Below are 27,516 nucleotides of genomic sequence, written 5' to 3' on the forward strand. Positions count from 1 at the left end.
CACTACATTCAAGAGATATTCGTGGATGACTTCACTCGTCGTCTATATAGTCTACTTACCCCAAAGTAGACTATTGAATTTAGTGAAAAAATGTTTATGACGATAACTATCATTCGATTAGTAGATATCAAGTACTAAAATTTAGAATCCATTCGCTGGTATCAATTCAAACGGTAGTGAATCACCTTAGGGCAATTCACTTGTGTTTACAGCATTTTTCTTGAATGTTCTAATTGAAGTATAAAACTGAATATCTCTGAATGAAAAAAAATAAGGTAGGCTGTGTCGTAGGCTGCACGGCCGCAAGTTTTGACGTGAATACGTTTTTTGTGTGATAGTACCTTTGCGTGGTATGTACTGACATAATGAAATTGATATCATCAGATTTGTCTTTGGAATAGCTAACGGACGATAACAATTGCCATCTATTTGCGATGTGAACATCCCAAGATATAGCGTAAAACAATTTCGTTACGAAAACGGGCCACGAGCTGGTGCCCAGACCCAAAGAGGTATTAAAACCAGAGTGGTATCACTGGAATTGTCTTAACAAGATCTACCCCGCAGATATGCAAAATACTCATATATTCTGAATACTTTCTGAGATACGAGAACTTAAAGAATTTAGTTATGTAACTTCTTACGAATGCTCCCAGTATCTTCAGATGATTTAAAAGACGTATTCACGTCAAAAGATAATAATCTGCTTGCTACTGATTCGTTTGATTACGCCACGTATCTAAAAGAGTGTCGAAATTTCTCATTTTGCTGAAGATCGAAAAAGATGGATCCATTGGTTACATTCATTTGAAACCATCTCAGTCAGTGCATAGCCCACTAAACAATCACGAAAAATGTCTAGTCTGCCGTGGTCAGTGTATGGAAGTTCTTCCCATATCGACAACATGCTAACTTTTCTCAGAGAAGATAGATGACATACGCACTAAGACAAAAAAAGTGTCCACCATATGACAAAAGAGGAATTTTAATTTTAACGAAACTTAACTTATTCAACTTAACGTCAGAAAAGCCTCTGAAACCAGAACATACAAAATTTCTTCGAACTTCAATCATTTTTCATCAAAAAACCAAATTTAAAGAGAAACAACAAAAATTACAATGTTTCCAAGACTTAAAAAGAAAATACGGAAGAATTCGATGTTGTTTTCACCAAGACTTCAAATTAGTTAATTAATAAAAAAATGAATTTGTGTTCACAAGGTAAGTATGGAAGTATTAGTGGGAAAGAAAATGTGATCCCATATAAAAATTGAAATTTTTAAATAGGATAAAAATTCAGGCGTAAATTATTTTGTTTTTGTTGCTCATGGCATATTTTCGCCTCGTAGAATATGCGTACCTGATACGCAACGAACCGGTAGAGTAAACATATTCTTCTTCATGTAATAAACACCTTCGATTCCTGGAATATCTGGAATTGTAAAGATATCTTTTATTATTATTATTATTATTCTATTATCATCATTATTCTTTATGAGCTCTTTTACACAGTCCCTTTGGCTAGAAGAGAAAGTTACTTGATATCTCTTCTTCTTTTTCTACGGAGAAAAGGTTGGTGAACAAATACATACAAAGAGAGAACTTGCAATTCATTTTCTAAGAAAACAGGTAAAAAAACACGAATAAATTTTGGCTTGAAAATTGATCAGGTTAAACTGACTCGAGGGATCATTTGCATACTGAGTCATTCATCGGACTTAGATCGGGTCCATCCCCTGGTGTATGAAAATGGTGTTCGTTTCGACATGTGACTTTGCACGAGAAAAAAAGACGAGAAGGAGGCGTAAGAAGAGTTTTGCTCCGGGTTGCCATGGTTACCCGTTCATAGGTGATATAAAGAGGTAAACTTCCCCGAGATGTAAGGGAGTCAACGCATACTATCAGCACAGAGAGGGACCAACTGGGTGTTGAGGGTCCCAGAAATTTGTGGGAACAGACGTTCGCAGAAAACGGCAGTCACCGGTTTCGCTCTCCCTGTCTCTGATCAAATTAGTTCTCTATATAAGGAGAAGAAAACTTTCTTATATCATTAGCCTTCGTTAAGAATTTCTTCGCATCAGTGGCGTGAAGCCACGTGAAAAGTAAGTCCACAATTTTTGTATAAAAATACTCGCAATATATTGCCATTATTATCACATAAAGATAAAATTAAAATCAAAATTACATCATGTGAAACTATATGACGTTATCCAGGGCCGTATCTAATATTTTTGCGGCCCGGCGCAAACATGATTTCGCCGCCCGAACAACTTTAAAATTCAATAATTTTACAACGGTTTTCTTTGTTTCCACCTAAAGCTGTCGCACTCTAAATTTTTCCTTGCGTTATCATGATCGTATTACGAGAAATTATATTATATATTATAATTACATGGCGCGAAAGTGTATAATATTATCACGATTATATGATATAAAATTATGTGATATAGTATGAAACTAAAAATGCCATTATAGTGGTTATATTGCGTGGAATTATCTGATATTATCATTATTTTATTATGCAAAATTTTATAATATTTTCAACCTTATATTGAAATAAATTGCACAATATATTATCAATATTTTATACAGTATATGAAATTATACAGTATAATGTCATTATATGGATAAATTATATAATATTATATAATTTCATATCCATATATGAAATTATATATAATTATATAAAAAATAATAAATATATTGCAAAAAATATCATTTGATATACTCATTAACAAAAGTTAAAGGAAATTATTTCATAAAATTTCATAAATGAATCTTGACCATGAATGAATGATTGAATTTGACCATTTTTCTAATTTTTTATCGCTGCTTTTGTTTAATTAATGTAATTTAATAGAAGTAAAATCAAGTACTGGAATTTACAAAAATAAAGAAAAACATTCTGAAACCCGTTAGAACTATATTTGAAAATAATTTAAATTTTTTACTGTTTATTCCGCTTATATATACAACGTTTCCACTTAGAAAGTGTTCTCGCTTAGCAAGACATATTTTCGTTATCCTAACTTTCACTAACACTTATCGAAATTTCCCTTTCAAAGCGTTTTCCCGCCTACAATGTTTTTATGACGAGTTTTTTGGAAAACGATGTAAGTGGGATTCCCTTTATATGAGCTCGTCAAAAAACCAAGAGTTTCTTGCCAGAAATAAAATCTAAGATTGCAATCTCAATATTCGAATATTCAAATTCGAAATTCATAAAGACGCCCTGGTATAGATTATCGAATATTATCAACACTAGCTGCAATCAGCCTAAACCTCAGATACAATTTATTTAATAGTAGGCAAACACATTGTCTCATCAGAGAATTAACTATCGGGACTACAAGCAACGAACCCAATATATCCTAAATTTTCGGACTTTTGTGCTCTTAAATGTTTTTAATGCATGAATTCTCTATTCATGAAACAAAATATCTCCAATGTTGGTAATGTACTAGGTGACTAATTAGATTGAGGAAAAAACAGAGAGAGACGTCTTACCCCCCTTTTTATTTTTCGGAAGTTCAGTGGTAAAAAAATTGTTAAAATTTATAATTTATACATTGTATATCCGTCTTCCGGAATATATGAGAGAATGATTCAGATGGTGGTGTATATGACTGAAAAATTCGAAGAAGTTCTCGAGCCTCTTTTTAACACTCATTTATTTAACACTTCGAACGACAGTCGACGTTGCCTCGCTTCGAGGCAGACGTCATCTAGAGATGTTGATGCTACAGGCTACTATGGAACATCAACAGTCGAAGTACCGCCACAAACTATTGGTACCTCCAGACCAGATGGTAACTCCAACGAGAGGGGAGGTTTTTAAGGAAAAAAAATTACTAGATTTCTTTTGTGGTGTCCCTTTTCGTTTGATGCCCTATGAATGTTTCTTTCCCTTGAATAATGTAACCCTATTATTAATGGCGGAAAGAAAGGCCAGACTTTTTTCAGGGAGTAAAGAATGCGACCAGCTCTGCATAAACTCCTTTTTGTAATATAAACTGTTGCCATATCTAATAACACTAAAAATGATATTATGAGGGCTTTTTAAACTGAAAGCATCCTTTCATAATCTATAATAGTTTAATGGGAAAAAAATTAAATTTTAATCAAAATTTTGCAAAACATCTGCTAAGTAAGGAAAGGATTTTTTTTGGAAAAATTACGGCCCCTGAAATTTTTGTTGACCGGTGTGACTGCGTCTTTCACACCCCCCCCCCCAAGTTCGGCCCTGTGTATATAGTTTGTGTTTCATAATTTTATATCAATTTGATTCAGAAATTTATGCTAAAAACTAAAATTTACTTCATATGGAATTTCTCTAACCTGAATATAATTATATTTTTTCTTTATATCATATTATAATTATAATAAATTTTCGATGATCCAATTCAAGTTTTCGGGCGCCAGCTCTATTTTTACACTTAGTTAGCTGAAAATTGGTAATCAGTTTTGAGTAGGGCCGGTTCGATTAATCGACTCGATCAATGCGATCAATTATTATTCGCGGTTAAAAATCTTAGTTGAGTTAATCGACTCGAGAAAAAATCAATTAAAATTTTTATTAAAAGTTTTTAGTTTTACTTGATTTACTTAACTAAACCGATTCTATGTCTTAAATTATGTTCTTATACATAACATATCAGATAAGCGGCAATATTTAAAAATATTTGAATCAATATTTTGATCAAATTTTTCGACATGAGGGAACACAGATCGATACGACGAAAATTAGTGATAATTCCTAAAATAACTGATTAAAAAAAACAAGATCCAAAGCGTCGACTTTAAAAAATTCCAGGGTATAGTAAGCATGTTGAGCATATCGTCCCCTTTATACCATAGACCTGAATGTGTACATTTTCACTTTGGGGATTATCAGCTGCTTGAATCATTTATTTTGATATCTAAATTTTGCCAGAAACGCAAATGTGTATTCCCCTATTGAAACACGTTTCAATAGGTTTCAGATAATGTTTTACAAAACATTTTAGGCGAACAACTTCTATGCAGTAATATGGGTAGAACAAACATTCGTAGAACTTGTTTATGTTCGATGAACAAAAAAAAAGTTCTAGCAATTTGAACATTCATGTTTCTGACATAAGGAGAACGATATTAAATAGCTTCAAAAGCACAGGTAGACTTTATTTCTTAATCTATTTCTATAGTTGCTTACATCCGTTCAGGGGATAGGTGAGTGAAATGAATAAAATATCTTTTCGTTTAACATATTAATATTATAGTCAACTTATAGTTACCAACACTACGTTTGCTGAGAATGAATGGCATTTATAAATATTCGATTAAAATTCGATGGACATTTGTTCTGGCGCAGCGTGACCTAGATGGTCCTTGCGCCAAAAAATCAAAAGCCAATCTAATTAAAATTCGATTAATCGGCCGATTAATCAATTAAATTTTTTTATTAACCAGTTAAAAATTTGAATCGATTCCCAGGCTTAGTTTTGAGCATTCAAAAATAACCAAGATGATCAATTAAATGTGATCATTAAAGAAGATTCAAAAGTCTCCCCCCCCCCCCGATCCGTTCATTTCTGATTGGTAATTAAAGCTGCAGACAGCTCAGAACAAAAAAACATTATTTTGAAGAGTAATTTCACTCCTCTGCAAACTTTTAAGGGATAATTATGTTCAAAAAAGTGGTATTTTTTGTTTTTCAAAAACAGAGAAATAACTCATTAAAAAATTACCTAAGATTTTAAGGAGTATTTTCACTCCTCAACTAAATTTCGAGGAGTAAAATGGCATTTTGATGCATGAATCACGCATCTAAATCCGTATTGGCGAACACTGCTCAGAACACGCCGATTTTAATTATAGACACCCTGCCGTGAACTTGAAAAAAGTTTTTGATTCCCTGATATAAACGAGATATACTTGAACTAAGTGTTACTATTAAATTAAATTCGGTTGCTTCAATGACAGTTGAGTCCGAAAATATTTTTTAAATCGAATCCTTTGTTTTAAAGCACATATTTGTAAACTTGTTTTTGTAACTTAGTGTTAGAGGATTGTTTCAGTCCTTGTCCATACTACATTGTGTCTAACGGTTATCTTTACTAACAGCGAATTTTCAAACATAAAGACTTAATGCACAAACTATACACAGTGGAACTTCGTTTAACGAGCAATACGCACAACTAGCAAAAATTTTGAAAAAAAAATTGATTCGATTAACGAGTTATGATTCGCATTACGAGCGCAAATTTTGTGCTTTGTTTATTTTCACGTTATCCCAACTAAGCTTATGGTTTTTCGCTTTCATCCACATACGTACCGTGGAATTGTGGGTAACATTCTCCCCTAGTCTCCGGTCAGCGTGCCTCACTCGAAAAATGAACACCCGTACGAGCGTGACTGTTTACGATACGAAACTAGATGTCGCATTGTAAATGTTTTTAAATAAATTTTGCTTGGCCAGGAGTTGTCCGTATACGAATTAATGGAACCCCCAGTGAATGCAACAGCAATAGCTTATGGATGAAATCTCGTCTGAGGAAGAGGAGAGAGAAATGAAAAATCCATCACTTCAAATGAGATTAGAGAGACGTGTAAAATGTGGGAATCTGTGCAAAATTTTGTAGAAAAGAACCAATCAAATAGACCTGTCGCAGTGTGCGAGCAATAAATCTGTCCAATGAAAATGCAAATTCCCCATTACCGAGAAATCCTAAAACGGATGCAAAAGCAAGTACCATTGTATAGGTTCCTTTTAAAAGTCACAGAAAGAATAAGTTTTAGTCCCTGCGTCTTCCTAAACGGTAGTCCTCTCTTTCGTCGTTTAGAGCAAGTTAATTTGTAAACATTATCGTATTGCATGTTTATTTATGGCGTTATTATATTATATATATTTTATTGTATTATTTATTATATCATTATTGTGTTGTACTATCAAATGAACGCCGTTTTTATTAGTAATTTTTATGTGAATGAATAATTGTGGAACGAATTATCCGAGTTTCTATTATTTCCTATGGGGAAGTTTGATTTAAATAACGAACGATTCGGTTACAAAGCACGTTGACAGAACGAATTACTCTCGTTAACCGAAGTTCTACTGTATAACTGTCTTACTATAGCCACCGAACAATTTTTTTATTATAATGATGATGACAATCTTAATTTTTATCAAAAATGATGAACTGATAAGGGGAGAAAGCATACTTCGTTTTGGAAGACACGTCATGATATGCTGGAAGTGGTCATCTTTTCCATCCAAACTGGAAGGAACCCTGTCCACCGTATTTCAGAAATTTTTGCAGTACATCCATTTTCACACTTTGGATTCTTAATGATTGGTCCCACCCTTTTCGACACAACCATCAGAATAACTGCATATCTGAAAATCTTTAACACATTAGTAAATGAACTGAACTATAAAGGCATTCCATTAGATACTTTCAACATAGAAGAGCGACATCTCATATATCATGTAGAAAGCATGCCAAAAACCGAGTCAGTCGGCCCTGCTATTTTGGAGGGACATGGGGCACTGCGTCTGTCCAATCTGATGTCCCGTAATTATTTTCTGTGGGGAAATTGTTTATTTCAACAAACCAAGAACCATATACACTTTGAGAGCTCGGATCATGTCTGGGCGTAAATTGTAACCACTTCTAGCCACCATATTATGATGTCTTCACGTTTCTCACAAAATGAATCAGGTCTGCTTCGAATTTCGTTGTAACATTTTCATTCGTTATTATACAAAAAATGAGTTTCAAAAGCTAGTTGAAAACAACTCACACTACCATTCTATGAAAATGAATTCTACCTCATATCTTGCTCTTTTTCATTATGAAAATAAATTTAAATGTTTTATTACCTACATTATTTTCTCAAAGATGGAAAGAAAAGACACACATTGTCTCATAAATTGTTCTGATTGATGATGGATTTGAGCTTCATGGCAAGCCGTGTATTTGCGTGCTTTTCCCGTTGGAAAATGAAGAAAATGTTTCAACGTTCTTCTCTAAGAAATAAATAACATCCTTGCTCCAAATGGTATTCCCAAATATTCCCCGTAGAGCGAATAATTCAATGGAACTGCAGAGAAACATAGAGACACTTGAATGAAACGAAAATGAAGTTATGAGTTGTTTGCTTGATTCACTTTTATGAATTGATTCACTTTTATGAACACTAGTCGAAACAAATCAATTTCTTGTTTTTCTGAATGTACTTCTTACCGTAATTAGCAAGTTTTTGGAGTTTTTACGGGACGGACTCAGAGATTCCTCTCTAACAATATCAAATAGAACGTCATAAACATCGTCATGTGTTCCGCCCGGAACTAATAACAGAATTGCAATTAGTTCCAGAGAACATTCGCCGAAATTATTGGCACGTGGATCTGAATGTATCGAAGCATAGCCCAAAAGTTATTTTCGATTTATTGCTGTGGAAATATTACGAGTAGGCCTATATTTGTTATCGGGAACACTCTAGTCGTGTGTGTATAAAGGAGATACACGCATCCAACCTATTGTTTAATAAATAGAGTGCGAAACTAAATTATACAGTTGGTCGAATGCGCCACATCCAAATGAGAAGACGCTTATCTTTATTATCACCTTACCCTTGACCAAATTTTTCATGTCTTTCGTTCTGTCTAGAATTACCTTTGTTCCGTTATTTGTTTCAATCATACATTCAACATAATATTACGTGTTGAATAGAAGGTACAAGTTTTGAAGCTCTTTAATTAGTCAAATACATATTTTTTTCGAATTTTTGTATTTTTGTGGTTTGTGTAGTTAAAAAATAAGTGTTAAAATTTTTGAAAATTCACGTACATCTCTACCTAATACATCAAACAACTTAGCAAGTCTTGAATTTGGCTTTGTGTCGAATTATCTCTTTTATATTCGAAGTTCGCGTCTTCGCAAATCTGATAAAGTTCAAAAATACAATAGGCCTATATTTATACCAGTGATGATTTTTCCCCTCAATGACTAGTCTAATTTCTCTTGATTGATCTATCATCTCAAAGATCAGTAAAATTCAAAATATGGTTTCCAATTCAAATTTCCTTATGAAAAATAAATATGAATTTATGGTTCAATTTCTGGCATTTATCCTTTATATAGGGACCAAATTCACTAACCATATAGATTCTCAAAGTAATGTTTCACTCTTAACCCATTTCAAAGATCATGGTTTTTATTTCGCTTTGCAATCAGCATATACATTAGCATGGTGACAAATGATCATGTTATTTCATGGATCAGCGTTATTTCCACAACACTAAGTTACGACCATGTAGTTTTTCTTTCCAAACGCTACCTGGACAGTATTTTTTGGTAACTTTATAGTACTAGATACACATACATGACGTACCAAAGAAAATGCATCACAAAACAGCTGGAGGATGAAATTCTCACTGAGCATTCATCATAGAGATCAGAGAGCACTCTCTTTTCGGTACTTTTTTTTTGCTCTACTATTCGAATCCCCAATCATTTAGAATATACATCATATTCATAGGCATTCGCCCTTGCCTCATGCTGGACCTCTCGCTTACTCTCTTTATTCCAATCGTTTGTCAATGACAGCTTGGAGAGCTGATTCAAGAAACAATTTATAACCTTCATCGCTTGCATGTGGCAGACAGATATATGTATAACTTTATACATCGTACATCAAGTTAAAATGTAGCTAAAAGATCTTACAGAAGAACAAGAAAGGTAAAGTGTGTTCTTATTTCTAGCCTTTCTATCGTTGTATATATAGGCGTTTTACTTTCATTTTAATATTCACGATTTCATTTTTAAATGTTCGTATTCAAAACCGTTTTTGTTTTTCATAGGGTTCGCCTGTCAAGTGCATATTCTATGTTTTCTTCTCGGTGTGATCCGTGCCAAGGAGGAGCAATGGCATCTTTTCCGGTTCCTATGAGCTCGGTTAAGAAAAGCTCCAAACTGCCGGTATCGTCAGCTAAGAAACCATTGAAAGTGTTGATCCTCGGGCAGTCAGGAGTTGGAAAATCTGGTAAGTTTTATATAATACTTCTTCGCATAGGCATACGTAAGTTTTTATCGGGGGGGGGGGGGTTTCTTCTGAAGGAAGAAATATTCGTTTTTTACTGTAAAAAAACACTAAAATCCTAAAATATCGTCTCGGGAGCGGGGATGATGTAGCTTCAAACCAATTGCCCCCCCCCCCTTTTTGAGTGCTTCTTTGAATGCGTGTCGGAATTTTAAAATCTTACATTTATTTATCCGGTATTGAAATAGAGAAGGTGACAGCACGGAAAAGAAGGTGCAATATCTTCATCAGATGGTAACTCGGCCGAAGAAACAGAATTCCTGATTTGATTGCTTAGCTTGAGCATTTTTCCCAAGATAGACGCTCAATTTTTTGCGATAATCTCTTGCACACCGAATTCCGAAAGAATTAGGAATAAGCAACGGCATACAAATCTCTTGGTGTTATTCACTCGTATCTTTACACGTGTGAGCGCTGTTGCCGTAAATATCTGTGTGCTGAAGGTAAAGGACACTATGTCCATTTTCGTCAATATTTGGATAAAGCTATTAATTTACTTTCGTCACACTGCGCATAGAGAGGTACAGGACACTAAGTTACATTTCTATAAATAACAGTGATATTCACTTTATAAAAACAAGCGAGCTTCGTAGAAAGACATGCTAAAAAAAAAATTTAACGCCTCTGCTGTAAAATTTCTTTTTTTGTGACATGGTGCCCTTCACCTCCGGGATATAGATATATTCAGTAGTGTGGTTGTCGCAGAAACCACTCTTTTCGACTAACACATAGGTTCCCAAACTTTTTGTTCCATCGCCACCTCCTTCAGAATTTTTTTCTGTCATCGCTCCCCAACTGAAGCGAACCCATAGGGTCCAATGTTATACCCGTAGCTTTTATCCCCTCTGGACTATTCAATCGCTCCCGAGGGGTGATATTGCCCACTTTGGGAAACACTGGACTAGCAGAATATATATATATATATATATATATGTATGTAAAACTTATATAATTTAGAGATTACTTCGGCCAATAACAGGTGCTTGACAGATGGCATACAATTGAACCATACAATTGAATTATTAGAGAACGGGTGTTTCACGTTCTACTGTGACTAGAACGTCATCTTCAACACAATTCTAACATAACATGGAATTGAAGCATTTATCATCTTCTCTTCAAAATATAGAAGGAAGATGGCAGCACCATCAAGAACACGAAATACCACTGGTATTATACCACGCGTACACTCAGAACACACATTCCGGCATGTAGAAATTCCACAAAGGAATGTGTACGAGGTGCGTGTACGGTTGGGTAGTAGAATGTGGCGAGAATGCACGGATGATGGGAAAAGGGAATTTGTCGGGTAACTTCAAAAGTCAATTAGAGCCCATAGAGCACGCTAGAAGTACTGAAAGTGTGACGAAAGTACTGCGTGCTCGTGATAGTTCATTTTAATAATATTTTGAGGTGTTTTCTCTCGGCAAGGTTTGGTACCTGCACGAACCACTCTCAATACATATCGTCATGCAGCTGCTGGCCAATCACTTACATCCATTGATGTCTGTCATTCATCTCAAAGGACTTTGAGTGTACCAGCAGAAATACGACTTCTTTGACAGTTCCTTATTGGCTACTGACTGATTTGAGGAGCATTCCGTAAACTTTTCTGTAATAAATCGGCTATCTAGAAGGTAGAAAAGTTGGTACGTGCACGTCATCCAATCACAGGCGACCCTGATTGAATTATGAGTTATGGGCAGCGGCAGCTGATGTTTGGCAAGCAATACCACCAACATATATCTCCATTCTAGTTAACGCAGTATCTCGTTGTGCGACAGCCAGACTATAAGTAACGCCTCCCCCCCCCCCCCAAACACACTGACTTCTTCTAGGTAGGTAACCTTAATTCAGAGGCACTTCAGTATATAATTAACTTCGATAAGTTATTGATGCCAGAACTTTAGATGTGTAGAACCATCGATCTTGAAACTTGAAGTACATGGTTCCTCTTATTACAATATCGTTTCTCGTTGAGGGAATGCTCCTAAAAATAACAATAACGGCACATCATATCATCTTTAAATGAAGTTGTTTTGGCTTTCAAAGATAATCTTTAGAAAAAGAAGCAACCAACTTCACCATCCACTTGACAAGAAAAAGAGTCAAATAAATTGACTGACATTATGTTTCGCACGTTATCCGTATAATTCCATCATGCTTTACTTCTTCTCTTCTTCCATTTTAGCGCTGACAGTTCGTTTCCTGACGGGCAGGTTCATCGGCGACTATGACCCTACTCTTGGTAAGTGGTTCCGGAAATTTATACAATTTTTCACGCTTAAGGTCTTTATCTATCTTTTCTATTAGAGTAGTGGAAAGAAGGCGATGATTTGCAGGAATTTATAAAAAAAATCTTTCGAAGTCATGTTCAGATCCTTATAAGTAAGGCGATACCATCTCAAGCAGTTATCTTTCAGGATTCGTGAGTTCATGAAATCCTTCTTCTAGAAAATATAAAGTGTTTTTTTAGAAAAAATATACACGAGAGGTTTTCGCTCTTGAAAAATATACACGCTACCTAACGTATGAGAAACTAACGTGTAAAGGTTTCCTGCACCTGACACTTTCTATCAACGTAGTTTCCGTAGTGAAAGAGTAAAGAAAATAAGACTACTCCTTCAGGGAATTTGAAAGTTTAGTAGAGCAAGTAAACATGAAGAAATATACTACTCTTCACACTACAGGATACGTCTTTTTTATTCCGTTTCTTTAAATTGCAAAGCATTTACAGTTCAATAACCTTTTACTGTTTTAAAATTTTTTGTCTCTATTTTTCTCTCTAGGAAATCCGATTAAAAAACATTATTTTTGTACCTGGATGTCTTGATAATCCTTAAATTGTTTCTAGATGAAATTTTGAATTTCTGGTGCTTTTTGAAATTACGAAATTTGAGGTTAAGAGAATATCGATAGGATATAATTAACACCAAGAGTAATAAGTTCACCAATAAGATCGAAAGGAAAATCCATTGCGGTCGTTGATTGTGGATAATCAGCCACTATTGAACTTTTCTTCGCATCATTTCATTCGAGTTTATTTAAGGAAGTGTAGCAAATGTTATGATGAACGCGGATTTCGATGAAAATCCCGTCTGTTTGTCGGTTAATTTTCCTTTCAATGATTTGCATGACGGTCAACTCTTGTCGGTGAATATTCCATCGGTGAAATCTCAGTGAGTTAATCAAACAAGTAAAAAGTGCATAAAAGTAGACGAGGTGACCTGTGACTTGTCATTGTTCAGGGATAAAATTGATGTAAGGGGACAGTTGGCCCCCTCTCGATAGGAGAGTCTAGAGTAAAGAGCATTGTAGGCATGTATAGTGCTTTCAATTACTTTTTGCGTCAGTTTTTAATAGAGAAAACGATGTTCAATGTTGGGTGTTATGGGATGATAAAATTCTCAACGATATTAAAGTGGAAGATGAGGTCCTAAATCTTCCAAAACATGTATGTGCAAGCAAATCACCAGGTCCAGATGATATCTATCCCAGGGTCCTGAAGGAATGTGCTAATGAATTGTTGGAGCCAGTCGCACAGATTTACAGGAGTAATGTTGCTGAGGGTATTGTCCCAAGGGACTGGAAGCCTGCGTATGTGGTTCCGATATTTAAAAAGGGTAGTAGAGAAGCTGTATTCAATTATCGTCCAGTGAGTTTGACGAGCTCCCTCTTGAAAATTTTGTAAATTATTATCACAAGGCAATTGGTGAAGTGGATAGACGAGAATAATGTATTGTCCGATAATCAGCACAGATTCAGGAGAGGGGAAGTCATGCGTAACTAAGCTCCTTTGCTTCTATTATCACGTGACTAGGCTTTGGGTAAGGGCGAAAATGTAGAGGTTGTTTACGGTTATTTCCAGAAGGCATTCGATCGGGTCCAACATGATAAACTCTTGAGGTGTTTACACGAAATTGGGATTGGGGACAACTTGTTGATTCAGACAGAATCATGATTAAAAGATAGGTCACAACGGGTTATGGCGAACGGGGAATTCTTTGATTAGACAGGCGTCACAAGTGGAATTCCTAAAGGAACTGTCCTTGGTCCCATACTTTTTCACTTTTTATCGATAAACTCGATTAGGGTATCGATGGAATTGTGAGAGAGAGACTTTATTTTTTAAAGATGCTTACATATTGGAAGAAGGCAGGTGTCGGGGATATGATCGAAGTGTTCAAAATTTTCAAGGGAATGAAAATTGACTATGGACCATGAATTGTTAAGACATCGTCAATCGACTGTTTCGACAAGGGGACACAAGAATCGATTGGTAAGGGACAATTCTAAGTTGTGGTGTCGCAGGGAATTTTTCTCTGAAAAGGTTGTTAAGAAATGGAATAGCTTTCCCCTCGGGGGTGATGATTCTAACACAACTGACACGTTTAAAAAGAAATACGATAAACATGTTGGGGCAAATCGAGAAGCTATCCATACTTTAGAATAAGACAACCATAAATATTTTTATGGGCATTGAATAATATTTTATCCTGTATATATAGTTTTTAGTTTTTATGATTGCATTTGTAATTGGTTTTTTATTCGTTTTTTTTTTCAAAAAAAATCCAATTACAAATGCAATCATAAAAACTGAAAAAAACTATATATACAGGTAATATATAGTTGATACAATAACTATATTGTAATTGGGTTGCTGTATCTTAGAAATATAATGACATCCTTATTTGTTATGGACATCTTTTTCTCAACCACCTCGTTGGGCATTTTGCCTGTTGTGGCTTTGTATTTGTAAATATCGAAAATCTTTGGGAAACCTCTATGTTGATAGGTGAAAAATCATAATGCGTGATAACAAAATAAACGCTTTCAAATATACGTTTTAGGCAGCTCGATATTGATAACTGCGGCATTATAAAATTATTACCACACTAGGGGGCTCTGCCGTCTTTGGTGGCCAACCCCCCCCCCTTTCTATTCACAACATATATTGTTTAGTTCGTCCCACTTCATCAGAGTGCTATGAAAAGTGACTTGTGAAAGCACGAGCTTACTGACAAATTTTACAATAATAAAGCGACAAAAAAACAAATGTGATTCATCAAGTATCCCCAGAAAACTTCCCCATGGGGGTCTTCAGACTGGAGCCCTGTTGGACCACGAAAAATTTTCACTTCTATTCATTTTATCAACAAATAAATTCCAGGGCCCCCATCAAGGACCCGTAACCAAATTCTAGCGGGGGGCCCAGACCGAATTTATCTCGAGCTTCCACTGTTTCGAATTTTGCAAAAAACAATGCGATTCATCCAAGGCCCCCGAAATGTAACCTGTCACTATAACATGGGGGCCCCCGACCTGGAAACTTGTCGGACATCCACCCCTGTGAGGGCCATGAAAAATTTTCATTTGTATTCATTTTACCGACGAATAATATCCAGGGTTCTCCAACCAATTACCCGGGATTCGCATGCTTTTAGTGGGGGCCCCAGACTGGCTTTATCTCGGGCTACGAATTTTACAATTTTTATTTTTTCTCCGGCTTACAAATTTTACAAAGTTAAACAACAAAAATCAATGAGATTCATCCAGGGGCCCCGAAATGAAACCTGTCAACTTTTCCGTGGGGGGCCCAACCTGTAGGCTTATCGGACATCCCCTACCCTTGAAGGCCTGAAACATTTTCACTTGTATTCATTTTAACAACGGATAAAACCCAGGGCCACCCAACCAAGAAACCGGGAACCAATTCGCAGATTTTTATGGGACTCCAGACTAGATATATCTTAGTCTTACGCTATGAAATCCATCGAGGGCCCCTGAAAATGAATAATAAATGAGTAAAACAGTTTTTCCGCATTTAACGCTGTTCTTTATCAGATTTCCTCCGTTTTTCGTATTCAAATATCTCAGTGAATATTGTTCTTACAACCATGAGATTTTTTTGTTGGCATCAGGACAGACAAGGTAGCAACTTTCTTAATGGACGTTAGGAGCTGTTCAAGTATTACGTACGCAAATTTGTAGCCATTTTAGCCAAAATTTCGTCATCACTGTCCCCTACCTTCTAACGCGTATTGGTGCGATCAGAAACGTACGCGGGAGGGGGCATGGGGAGCTCGTGTGCCTCCCCCAGACGAAAAAATGTATTTTTTAATGCAAAATATAGTTTAAAAAAATTAATATTTCGAAAGAAAATACATTTTTAGGCCATATTACGCAGACCAAATATGGCCCTGAAGGTTATCTGATGTAGCTTGCCCCCTCAAACCTAATTTTGTAAAAATGAACTAAGCGGCACATTTGCAAATCGCTTAAATGACCCGTGGCACAATTCCAGAGCATTTAAGTGGCTTGTGGCACATTTTCAGATCACTAAAGTAGGCCTCAAAGATCACTTTCACATTCAAAGATCACCTAAGTAACCCGCGACACAGTTACAGAACACTTAAACGATCCGTGGCACATTTAGAGATCCCTTAAGTGACATGTGGCACAGTTTCAGAGCACTTAAACGGCCCGGAAACATTTCCAGAGCACTTGAAGGATCCGTGAAACATTTAGAGATCATTAAAGTGGCTCTGTAGGGGACTTATCTGTAGGTAGAATGTTAGTTCAGGTGCCCAATACCTATCGAAAAGTTTTCCGTTTTTTGCGCACCGAATACAATGCCATTTCATATCTTCATAAAGGGTGGTTGATGACGTAAGCATTATCCAAACCCCCCTCCCCCTGTCATCAAAAGTGAGCACATCGAAAACCCCCTACCCCATCGATGCTGACGTAATGCTTGAATGGCCCCTTAAGGCACAGGGGGATCAATAAAAATTCAGATTTTTTATGTTGCATTTTCACTCTGAAAGCTGGTACAGGGTAATTTTTAAACGCCTGTTGAGCATTTTTTAAACTGGAATCCTACCTCTACGACGGACGGTTGATGAGATAAAGGTCCAACTTATAGGACACCATGTATATATGCACAGTTATGCTAAAGATCAAACTTTCATTCAGAATTGCTTTAAAATTTTTTATTTTGTCCTTTTTCTGCACATTCAAGTTAAAAGTAATCGACCTTTCGACAAAGCTGCTCCCTTTAAACCAAAGAATGTAGTGTGTATAGTATGTTTAGTGTGCAAGAAAGTGCTTGTCGATCGATATGCATATATTCACCTAGTTTCAAAGAAGTACATTATGCATTTCCTGTTCCAGTCAGCTTGAGTTTGAATACCATATGTGAATTTATGAATCCATGAACTCACAGTTGTGGTCAGTTCATTTTTAAGAAATGTTTTCAAGAATGTTTTTGCCGATAAAAAGAACCAAGAATATGTTCGATATGTCTAAGGTAACCTTCACATACTGTTATGAATGATTACTGTATAATATCAAGTATTGTGGAAAACGTCCGTATGAAACACTACTATAAATTGCCCCGGGGGAAAGTGATAAGCTGAATATCTTATATTCTCTGATGGTTTTCTGAATTTAAGAAACGTATAGGTGAGGTAAAAAAATGAAAAAAACAAACCTGTTACAATAAGTTATCGTATTATCGGGCTCTGATAAACTCTACAACTTCAGAAAACTAGAAAAAATTTCTAATATTCAATGCGAAGTAACATTAAGTTAATCATATTACGATGTACAGTAAGAACTCCTTAGTAATCCGTTAATCCTTGTGTCAGGAGCGTACTCAGCATCGACCTTGGGGGAAGGGGCACAAGGAGTTTTTCCAGAGCAATTTTGAGTTACTAACCATCGAAATACATTGACAGAAATTTATCAAAATACCATTTAAAATGTATTTTCTTTCGACATTTTAATTTTTTTCACAAAAATATTTAAAACAATTCTTTTTTTGTTGGCTTGCCCCCCCCCCCTCCCTCCCGCGTATGCTTCTGATTTGTGTGATACGAAATTCAACTGAAGCCTTCTCACATTTTAATCGAGACAGTATTAAGACTACAAGTAGATAGTTCTCTTGGCTAAGCATTTGTAATCTAGCGGAAACTGAACTGCTAGACGTTTCGGTCACATCTATGACGAACATCTTCAGTATTGTTCAGGGAATGAAGTGGCTTTTTTATCTTCTTCTCTGCCCAGACGGACATTTCAAAGAACCAGAAATCAAGCTAGTTTGACTTAAAGTATTACTTATTTACTGTTTAAATAAGATGCTGTTTGTCCCTATAGGGCATAAGGCATGGTATATTGAACGCAACTTAACTGCCATCCAGTAAAAGTGCTAAACCCTTCTTGTTGATATAAAATTAAGTATAATAAAGAGGCCTCTGTCTATTTTGCAAATGGCATTTACTCCTGTACCAAACAAAAGGTCATATTTCACCACCAAAAACTATACAAATCGATTAAAGTTCACCTTCTCACATGAATAGCATTTGTGAGAAATAATCCCTCCTTCTATGAATAATGTAATAATAATGATATTGTATGACTCGTATCCTGTATTTGGTTACTGTTCCTCTGTTTGTTTGATCGTCATAGGTTTAGCTATCATGCGAATTCCGTGTATTTATGTGTCAAGAGTTTGACGGTGGATTTTAGCGTTTCTCGTTGCAGAGCTATTACATATATTGCCTCCTATTCCTTTCCTGATATCACCGGAATTCTTTACGGGTTGATCTGTACTGTACTTCCTTGCGGCTAATACAATATACGATAAGCCGTTCATAACATTCGGTGATCGCATACAAAAGTGAAGAATTGTTTGGAGAAGGTCAAAGTTCACATCGTATATTTCTCACTTATCCTATAAAAAAAAGAATTGAGTTTTTCATATGATGAAAAACTTTATATAATTCTATCTAAGAATGATTCAGCTTTTCCTTTAGCAAGGAATATTATATTGTTTTTGAAATATTGCGCTGTCATGGTAGCAAGTTTTTTAATATTCCGTTTCGTTCGCACTACTGTCGAACATCTTCAGGGTTATGATATCTAGCGAAAACTGGCAAAGATCAGTTACGACTTTGTCGAAAACCTTGACTCATGCAAACGAAACGTCAAAAAAAGAAAAACTTTCATTCTTGATGGCTCAATATCCCAAAAGCAATGTATTGCTTGTCTAGCAATATAAAACATTAGCAGTTACTAAAATAAAACAAACAACCATTTTGAAAAAAAAAAAATTCTTGGTCTAGAAGTAGATCGACCTTGAAGCTTCTATTTATGAGTCGTCCTGAATTATAATTTGCTGAATCGCTCTTCAGGCTTTTTGGAGAAGCTGCATAGCTTTCAACGTACGTGAGTTATTGTTATTTATTGCGTTTGAAAGTCCTCGATGCCGATATCATAGACATCCATAAAGTATGACAAGCTCAAAAGGTAAGATTCATCAAAGACAAACACCAGTCGTTTTGTGATGGAACATTCACAAGAAAGTATATAACTATAGAGCATATGCATTCGGTCAAACCTCGTTATAGTCTCTCCCCCCCCCCCTCCCTCCTCCGGTCTCTTAAATACTTCAATATAATCTTTTTCCACAACTCATAGTTCCCAAGTAACTCCCCCCGTCTCATATTTATGAAGCCATGATTACAGTTTTCAGTGGCATATACTACCTTTCTATGTATTATACAAATACAAATACAAATACAAATACAACGCCACAACAGGCAAAATGCCCAACGAGGTGGCTGATAAAAAGATGCCCATAAAAATATGGTTGTCATATGTTTCAAAAATACAGCAACCCAATTAAAAATGCAATTAACACAAATTACAAACAATATATACACATGATAAAATATTATACAATGCCCATAAAGAATACTTATGGTTGTCTTATTCTTGTCTTATGGTCTTATGGTTGTCTATTAGGTATGCATTGCCCATTATCACATACTATTAAACACTATTTAATCAAAGTTTATGAATTTCATTAATTATTCGTGCTATGCATCCAACGTCAATTTTGCAAACTGAAATTTCCCTATGTTACCTCTTCACAAAAGCCACCACATCGTTTACAAGTTCCGATTCATAAAATCTCTTAGAAATGACCATATAACGAGGTTTGGCCGTATTTCCATGTTATGCATCAGTATATGCATATTGCGCGTGTTTGCATGAGTGTTTGTTTATACCGAGTTCACGTATGTGTGTTCCTCTTTCAGAGGACATTTACACCTATGAATCTATTGTCAATAACGAGGTGGTTTTCTTTCAAATCCTGGACAGTGGAGGACATTGCAAAGTAGGTGTGAATGTACCTCATACTAATTCGCAATGAAAAATTTATATTGTATTTAAAAAAAATGCGTATATATATTGCAACTTCTGAACGCCGTATGATTATATGACAATGATGATTAATATTTAAACATGAATACTTACAATATAATCGTTTAATAATGCTCATGCGAGGACAACTATGAGTAGAGAAGATATCAAAGCATCTTTTACCGGATGAGTCACTAGCTGTCATATAACTATCGTCACTTGTTTGTCGATTGTTTTGTCGATAATTGTGTCAGGTGAAAATCTGAAAAACAACCGTGGCAGCCGGAGGTCGTGAATGGTCGGGAAAGGAAATTTCAGATACAAAATAAATAGATGTCGACCTTGAAAACATGTGATCTAGATAAATTTGTGTAAAAGAAAAGTCTACAGTGATTTAACCACCCACTCGGTACTAATTAATCAACTAATAAGATTTGTTTATGCATACCATAGCATAATTCACAATAAGACTGTCACTTATTTTCTTCGAATAATCTCTTGGAAAATTCTATCAAAAACACTATATTAATTTATTTGAACTATTGTACAGCTGCGCCTACTTCAAACACCGAAATGTAAATTTGTTCAACAAAGTGAGTTATGGTATATACTCTGACTAAAGAGAGGGAACCTCAAAAGGATTTCCTTCCAAATTTCTCTTACCCTCAAGCCAAATGAATTTTCTCGAGAACATTTCCACACATATCTGTCTTCCTCATTGCTAACACAAACTAACTTGATAAGATTGGTACTAAAAATGAGTCATCTTTAAATCTACTTTGAAGTGGAAGAAATGAGTTCAAGTAGGAATTGCAGTTGAAAAATAATCAGTTTTCGAAACATCTTCGTCACAGTGGGACGGTTTTCCTTAGGTTAACACATCGAAACTGCCCGACAGAACTAAACGAAAAATCACCGTCACTTGAAAACACATATATTATACATTAATGTAATGGTCGATTTGAACTTTTTCCGTTGCTTTTTTTTCCTATTTATGAATCGCAATGGAATTAGTAATATATCAAACCCTCGTTTTGTGTACACGCCCTTTCTGCTAAACATAAAAAAATAAAAATGAAAATATTTCGAAAACCTCTTTCGGGGTAGATTTATTTTTGATTTTTTTCTTATTATTAAGTGTGACTTCACTGCGTTTCCTTGTACAAGGTGGGCAAAAAGTCAATAGAAAATTTAAAAATTCATAAAAACCGGAAAAATAACTGAAATTAAAAACGGTTTGCAGGGTTAGAATCGCTAGGTCACGGGAATTCTTTTAAGACAGGAAAAGAAGAACTCAAAAACAGCCTATAGGTGGCGCTGACGTACAAAAGTCAAAGAAAAGGTAATCAGATAACGAACAGAATGCCTCCAAATCGTTTATTATAGCAGTATGTGTTCCACATGGCCACCACCACAGGGCAGGGGATAACACATTGCTGACAAGTCACAAATCCAGCAATGGCAGAGTGCAGCAGGTCCGGATGTATACACGACACCTCTCAGCAGATCGCAACTTTCAGCTCCGACAAATTGGATGGACCGGATCGATACACCCGGGATTTCAAATATCCCCATAATCAGAAGTCTGCCGGTGTCAGATCTAGAGACCGAGGATGCCACGGGAACCTGCAACGCCTGCTAATGATTTTCTCTTCCCCAAACGTCTGTATAATGCCTTGACCGGAGTAGCAGTGTGACTAGTGGCTCCTTCTTGCATAAACGTGACGGTAGAAAGCACATCTCTTTCACGCAAACATGGCATGACCTTCTCGTGCAGAAGCGTCAAATAACGCTGCGCATTCACCGTAGCCGTTTTCCACCCATTTACTGGGCACTACGTTTCAAAGAAAAAGGGTTCTATGCTGAACGAACCTGTGAACCCACACCACACTGTCTGTTCTGGGGAATGCAATGACTTCTGCGTGTACACACGTTGATTAGACATCGCCCAGATGTGACAGTTATGGGTATTAAGTGACAGTTATGGGTAATCTTTTAATCTGTAGATTAATCGATTAAACATTTTTGATTGACCAGTTAAACATTTTAATCGATTTCCAGACCTAATTAATAATTTTTCCAATGTTTTTTGAGTAGCAGAGTGATTATAATTGAAGTCATTCTATTTAGAACCCTCTAGAGAAGGAACCAATGAGCAAAACTTCATTTATTTCAGTGGATGTGCATTTGGTGGATGACCATGAAAAAACGATTTTTGTAACAAAAAAATATTTTTGAAAAATAGCTGTGATAGAGTAACAGCAGATCCACAGCATTGAAATGGCACTCATAAAAAATATTTACTTGTTTTGCTAATTTTTTTTTTTCACTGCCGACTTGAAAGGTAAATATGGCAGTACCTTTCGGACACATAATACAATTCCGATAGAACTCACGTATTCTTGAATAAAAACTGCCGTCTATTTTCTCCATACAATAGATCATATCACAAATCTGTGAAGAGTTTGTTAATAAAATTCTTTTTGATCATGAAATAAAAAGATCAGTAATTTTAAACACTTAAGTTTTTGATTATTTTACACAGAAATAGTAAGTCGCTATTCAAATATTAGAAAAAAATATTTCAATTAAAACGCATATATGTTTGTTTTATCTAGAACCAACGAGAATCTCCACGACACTAGAGAGAGTTGGGTTAGCTACTCTACTTAAGAAAATTAAAACAAAAAAAAATCAACTAGTATTTTACTTGCTAATTAAAAATTAGACGCGTATAACGACATCAAACAAAATCTTAATAGCTTGGAAGTAGAAAATGTTTGTGTAAAAAAATAATTCACTCTTTTGGAAGTAATAAAATTTAATTTTCTTATTCTCCTGCTTTTTAACATTTGACTCTCCTAAATCGATGCAGTTTAGGACTCTCTAAAAGCACTGAACAAGGGAAATGAAAAAAATAACAGAATATTAGTCCTTATATTTATAAACAAAAATTAGGTACTATATACATGGTATTTATCATTGCCGGGAGGCAAAGGACACTCGTGCCTCTGATGGTAATCTTGAGAAACGGCATTTCAGGAGGAACCAGAATTACCGGTATATATTTATCGTACTTAACAGTTTACGCAGTAGTCGAATGATTTTTACTCTTCTGACGAAAACCCTTGTTACTACCGTGTGACTAAAATTTAAGTTAACTAGTTCTGAGCTTTCTGCAGCCATAGCTGTTTATCAGAAAAGAACAAAACCTTTGAAAAAAATCCGATGAGAAGTTATTAAAAACAAAAAAAATAGCTTCAAAATTCACAATTAAAGAGTGCAACTACTTCATTTGAATCTTCCCATCATATTATAGCGCCAGGTTTTGTATCCAGATCAAAAACACGCTAACCACGATGATCACCATTGATGACTACCATCTGAAATCTTGAAACAGCGTATTCAATAGTTAAGCGGGTGTGCTTGTTTTGAAATGTTGCGTACATGGTGCAATATGCTATCTTTCTAACAAGGATGTTATATTGTCACAGCAGACTATTGTCTTTCGGAATTTTCAGAGCCAACCATCGTGGGATTTGAGGTATGAGGAATTGTGACTGGTCAAACATTGAGAAAGTAGAGGATAATGATATTGTATTTAATCTGAAACAAAATGGCTTCACACAGCAACTTTTCATCGCAATAACTGTCTACGCGTGGAGAGAAACACCATCATGCATAAATCCACTTATTTCAAGGTACGGACGTTCTGGTGTGGAATTACTATTTTGGAAGAAAGGTAGTATCCCCAAAGGGGGAACCAGGACCACCCTCGCCAGCCGCGAAGCCTGGTGCGAAATCACGAATGAAGTTTGTGCCAAAGGCATCAAACATGCATGCCCTTCTCTAGTTGTGACCCCGCGACGAATTCCTTCCGTAAGACGGATGAGTTTTACTGATTCACTGAAATAACTTTCATATTTTATAGTTCTCAGCAAAGTTTTCTTACTGCTACAGGTCCTTGTGTCGGCTTGAACCCGGGGCAGGTGAGGAGAGCCCGTACGGGACAACAGCGGCTGGGTGGCTTTCATTTCTATTGCCGGGAGTGTACGGCCTGATGCTTGCCACCCTTGTCACACTCCCTAAATGCAGCTTATGTGGTGGAAAATTGTGAAACATTTATCGCTTATTTTTTACATCAGAAAATGCCTCAAGTGGTTAATTTTTTTACATTTATTTAGTTCCCATGTCTTCACCATGACTGTTTCCAAAATTATCGTTGAATAGTTAGCTGTAGACACTCAGAACAGGGGAACTTTAACTATGCAAACCCTGTGTTTTTGAAAGAAAATTGTGCTTATGAAATAATGGAGAAAAGTCACTGAGTGCGAAAGAGCAGGTCGATAAGGCATTTACATAATCAATCAAAAAATACAGATATTACAGAAACTGAAAATCTTAATGACAAAAAATTCAACATTCCATCTAGAAACTATTGCAATTCATAGTTCGAAATATCTTTGCTAGACCCATATTTCTTAAAAGAAAAATGGTTTATTCTATTTTTCAACAGCTATAATAATCAAAAACAATCACTACAAGTTCTTGCTGAATGTCCCGTGATTCTGTTGCAATTCTATTTGGAATGTCATTAGCTGCAAACGTGTTCCACATTTCTTAGAAATGATGCTAAAAATTCTGTGTAGCAAGAAAAAAAAAGTTGCGGATCACGTTTCATAAGACATTAAAGCATCAGTGGAATCATCCGTCATAGATCACCTTTTTCCCATTACAACAGAAAGATGTTTGTCTTTCGTGATGGTGAATCAGAAAGAATCCCACTTCTTTAGGACTTGATTCGTAAAAATGAATAGGGATAGTTTTTATGTGATTTCTGTTATGTGCATCTTTTTTTCAAATATATTTATAGAGCAGAGGTAGCAACTCAGATTAATGTCACTACAAATATCGATACGAATTTTTAAAACTTCATTGACGGAACAGTCACTTTGTTCGATTACATTTGTCTTTCCTCGACTCTCTAGCCGATATTTGGTGTCACTTCTGCGTAGATATCCTGATTGATAAAACCATTGTCTTTCCTTTCTTCTGCAGGAGCTTGAAAGGGCACATTTGGAGTCAAACATCCGCTGGGCTGAAGCTTTTATTCTCATGTATTCCGTCACAGATAAGTGCAGTTTTGATGAATGTATCCGGATCAAATTTTTCATCAACATCTTCACAAAGAAACGGAGTCTGCTCAATAATGGTCAAGCAAACCATCCATTAGATGTACCAGTCATACTCGTAGCAAACAAGGCGGATCAAGAGGGCGACAGAATGGTATCATTCGAAGAAGGCCGCAGAAGATGCCGGGATATCGGTTGCGTCGCATTTTACGAGATATCCGTCAGAGAATCGATCGAAGATGCTAAAAAGGTCTTTGCCGAAGTCCATACAAGATGGAAGATGTGGCAATTAGCTCAACAAAAATACGGCAAGCGGTCGTTGTCTGGTTCTCAGGATTCTTCAACCAACGTCTTTGCCAAAACCATTCGAGAGCTATTCACTAGGTCCTCAAACCCTGTCTGCTACCCACAACGCGTAACCAGCGAATGCTCTTTGCGGTCGCAGAATTCTCAGGATCAGTCACCATCCGAGTCCCTGCCAGAAATTTTTAGAGCCAGGGCTTGTACAGATGGGAGCCTCCACGATGCTGAAAGATGGCGGTCTCGAAAAACCAATGTCCGTCTGATCGCAAATGGCAATTCACCGCTCAAGTCTAGAAGAATGAGCTTCAGCATGCGTGGAAGTAGCAGTTTGAAGTGAGCGGTCAGACCCAGGTAAGTCATCAAAAGAAGTTAAAGATATCCAGGCTAACTCTATGCCATTTTACAGTTATTATGTGTGAACACATCTTATGCAGCATTTCATATAAAATATGACACGCATGCATATCCTCTATCCTCTGAATAACGTGCAACTTTTGCGAGTCACAGCTAGATAAATTTAAATTTTGTTCATGTCATATTTTCTGTTGATTTCTTTCTGCCTAAACTGAACTGTTAAAACGCAGACAAAAGAATTTTTATCCCTTGCATTTTTAATACAGTGTACCGACTCAAAAATATATTGAATATTGAGAGAGATAGGCGACTTTTTTTTGTCTCAGCCTTTGAATATTTTCAAACTAACGGAAACTCACGATTTCGTTAAAGAATTAATGTGCAGCAGAAAATTTAAGAAAGAACTGTTTTAAGAAATCTTTTCATCAGGAACTTTTGCGGACGAGAAGATTCACTCATTTAAAAGTTTCACTCATTTCAAACTTAGTTTTAAACGAACAAAAAAATGTAATCCCCCTCCCCTTGGTTTTTTTCGTTAGAATCCTTAGTATTTCATTGCCATGTTATCAATGGCTTCAGCGTGAAGCAAAATATCTTACCGTTATATTAAAAAGTACCTCACGCACTCAAAATATATCTCAAAGCGCTTTTTTTTCAGTCTTTCAAAGTCAAAAATAAACCGTAAAAAATTCGTAAAGTATAATTAAACATATGTTTATGTAGGCATGTTAACTCTTAAATTATGATCCGTATTTTCTTATTGGACATCTTAATGTGCAAAATTATATTACTCAGACTATTTTTTTCTTCTGTGTAGATTCTTAATATCATTCACGTATTGATACTAAGCTTATAAGAAAGTTTGTTAGAATTTTCCCTTGGACCATTAGTAAGTCATGCCTTCTATTAGCTCCAGTCCGAGAGTTTGGCCTAGATATCTTTCACTTTTTTGTCCATGAGCTGAATTGCAAGCCTGAATTGTAAGTTGATCGTCTGATTATGTCAACAAACCTGAGATTCTTGCTTCTTACATACAATCTTGATGTTAGAAGTATTAGTGTAGTATTCTTAGAAAACTAACATATGACGTGATATGTATATTGCAGAGTTCTATTATAATGTAAATGAATGTGATATATATATTATACGTGTATATATATATATATATATATATGTATGTATATGCAATCCAATCAAAATTATTCTTCTGCATGCAGCTTCAACGTCTATGCGATTATGTGTCTACTAACCCAATTTTCTTTGTATTGTTGCAATATCTGTCCCACAGTCTCATTATCACTCAGTGGTGTACTTTACACACCGCGTTATGCGAAATTCGTAGCAACTATTTTACTATTAGAGTTTATTTATTATGAGAATAATGCTGTAATAATACTATTGTCTAGTCTGACAATCTGCAGACAAAATATTAATT

At 35.7% G+C, this 27,516-nt stretch overlaps 1 protein-coding gene across 1 annotated transcript; it reads left to right on the top strand.

Annotated features, from left to right (window-relative positions):
- The first annotated feature begins 1,921 nt into the window (after positions 1-1,921).
- Positions 1,922-27,181, top strand: LOC149072124 (ras-related and estrogen-regulated growth inhibitor). The gene is made up of 5 exons (XM_089246955.1): positions 1,922-2,102; positions 9,845-10,026; positions 12,275-12,331; positions 20,187-20,266; positions 25,351-27,181. Exons 2-5 carry the CDS (start codon positions 9,870-9,872, stop codon positions 26,062-26,064), a joined length of 1,008 nt encoding a protein of 335 aa, XP_089103081.1. The 5' UTR covers positions 1,922-2,102; positions 9,845-9,869; the 3' UTR covers positions 26,065-27,181.
- Positions 27,182-27,516: the final 335 nt, after the last annotated feature.

The sequence above is a fragment of the Pholcus phalangioides genome, unplaced genomic scaffold, assembly GCF_987345545.1.
Source record: "Pholcus phalangioides strain wild (caught in Gottingen) unplaced genomic scaffold, Ppha-v1.0 ptg000017l_1, whole genome shotgun sequence".
Lineage (NCBI taxonomy): Eukaryota > Metazoa > Arthropoda > Arachnida > Araneae > Pholcidae > Pholcus > Pholcus phalangioides.